The 2,560-nt window shown below is 39.6% G+C and overlaps 1 protein-coding gene across 1 annotated transcript; it reads right to left on the bottom strand.

The window, feature by feature from the left end:
• Nucleotides 1-695: 695 nt before the first annotated feature.
• On the bottom strand, nt 696-1,658 carry LOC105888477 (odorant receptor 131-2-like). Its single transcript, XM_012814567.2, has one exon. The coding sequence runs from the start codon at nt 1,656-1,658 to the stop codon at nt 696-698; it is 963 nt and encodes a 320-aa protein (XP_012670021.2).
• Nucleotides 1,659-2,560: the final 902 nt, after the last annotated feature.

Below are 2,560 nucleotides of genomic sequence, written 5' to 3'. Positions count from 1 at the left end.
CAAAATCCTGTGGCACACCGTTTGGGAACCAATGCTGTACACTATACTTGGATGGATACGGCCCTGAAGGCCCTAGCTGATCCATGCTGGACTTGGCTTTGGAATGTTTGAGAGATTTCTGACTATTAAACTGGGACTGAACATTTCACTTTTGAATGCTATCAAAACAAACAGAACTCTGTTAAAGGCTCCTGTTATGCTTGTTGTTAAAATCAATTTGGTGTTGCAGTGCTCAGAGCTGGGGTTACACTTTAAATTGTAAAGATTTGTCACATTTGCTTTAAATTGTAAACATTTGTCATTAAAGACTCCTGTAATGCTTGGTGTTAAATCGTTACCATTGTTGGTCTTTATAAAGTGTTACTACAAACACACACATACATCAGTTCCCCTATTGTATTTATTTTTTAATAAACAGTATTAAATGAATACTACTATTACATTAGAATAAGTAAAATAGAACAAAGTTATAATATGGGTGAAATTAACAAGAAACCTTGAATGCCCATTGTTTTCCTTATAAAACAGGGAGGATTATGTTTTTCAGCTTGGTTCTCTTCTGCATGTGGATGAAAAAGGACTGTATATTATTTGATATAAAAGCTCAATATACATATAAAACCTGTGAATATACAGTGTATATGTACCAGCTATTTATGTGATTTCAAAGTAATTTATCAATCATTACAAGATTATCACTTTTGTGTATTTTCCAACTCCTTGTTATTTGGGTATTTAACTTGCCACTTTGGGGGAACCTTAGGGTGTGAGGAGATGTGATTACACTTACAGCAGGCATAGTACATCAGAGCAGAATAGAACTTCTCATCCCTGAAACCATAGATGAGAGGACTTATCGCTCTGGAGAAAATGTGGAACGCCAAAAAATCAAAGTAACGCACAATGAGAAACAAATTGATGTCCCTCATCTCAAGGATCCGCGCTTCTATAAAGGGGCTAACGGCCTCCAGTGTGCAGAAGAAGAGCTGTAAGACGTGAAGCAGCATGGTGCGCTGCCCCTTTGAAGCAGCCTGTCTGTTGTCACCTGAGGCCCTTTTAGCAACCAACATGATAGACCCGTAGGAGAAGCACAAGATAAGCACAGTAAACACAAGCTTAAGGATATACACATTGCCCCTCATCAACATATGCCAGTCCTGCTGCAGTAGCACCTCGTATGAACAAGAGGTACTCTTATAAAAGTAGCTCTCTGCAATGTAAGTGAGAAAGATGATCAAATCTACGACAGGCCGGATGAAGGAGAGGAGCCAGACTATGATGATGATGAGGATGGTCCTCTGGGGGGTGAAGATGTTGACGTGCCTGAGAGGCATGCAGACAGCAACGTATCGCTCCAGGCACATGACCAGGATGATGTTGGGCGAGACCTGGGCCAAAGCATCCATTACAATGCACAGTGGGATGCAGAACCACATAGGTACCAGCAGGTTCACATAGTAAGAGATCAGTCCAAAGTTAGTGAGCAGAAGGAAGATGGAGTCGGCGTACAAGGTCTGGGCAAACAGGACATAACGAGCCTCTGCTCTTAGCACCGGTCTCCTCAAGTAGACCAGCAGCATGAAAAGGTCAACGAGGATGAAGGGCCACACGATGACCTGAGCCAATGCTGTGGTCACATGCAGACAGGACAGGGTCATTGCCTCGAAGCGCTCTCTGAGTGGTGCTGTTCACAGTTTGGCTGCTGCTGACATTCATGGCTCTGCTGCCTGCAAGAAAGGGAAATTCACCAGAACTGTTATTTATATTATATTTGTTATATATGTTCTTTCCATAACCACAGATTCCGTTGTAGAAACAAATATTCTTCAATGATGATTAAATGATTTAGGCATCATGGCAATACAGAATGTATCCTTGTGCAATCTGTCTCAGGCTTTGTGTCGCATTTCTTTACATGTGCTGCTCTGAAAATGGTAACAAATTCATAGCCAACAAATGAAATGCAACATACATGGGATACTGTTAAAACTGTTCTTTCACAATTACAAGTATGTTTACATGAAAAACTACATAATACACCTTTAAATCACTTAGTCCAATACTGAGTTGTTATTGCACAATCATCGATGCCCAAATCAATATATACTGTATATATAACATTATATATAACACTATAAATATACACATATATATAACCGATATGTGGCCCCTTTGGAAAGAAAGTAATATCACATAAGTATTTCTCACTCTCATCGAAAGACCAACCCCCAAAGAAGAACATTTCAATTTCACAGACATAACAACAGGAAACATAGTTACACTGAATATACAGCTGAATTGAATCAAACATTAACAACATCAAAACCTTCATATATACACAAGGAAGTGTTATATTTCAGAAGGCTGTATGAATATGAAGCATCTTGTAACTCCCTGCTCCTTTCACAGGAGTATGTTCTTCCTGTGATCGATGTTTTCTCACATGTTAAGAGTTGGGGAGGTACCCTCAGATATTTTTCCACTTGTCCATTTTTATACAGTAAGAGGCAGGTAGTCATTAATATTAAGTAGCTGACTTGATGACACCTCCGAGCCATCC

This window comes from Clupea harengus, chromosome 9 (genome assembly GCF_900700415.2).
Source record: "Clupea harengus chromosome 9, Ch_v2.0.2, whole genome shotgun sequence".
Taxonomy (NCBI): Eukaryota; Metazoa; Chordata; class Actinopteri; order Clupeiformes; family Clupeidae; genus Clupea; species Clupea harengus.
Note: the sequence above shows the minus strand (reverse complement) of the source record. Positions and strands in the feature narration are given on the sequence as shown.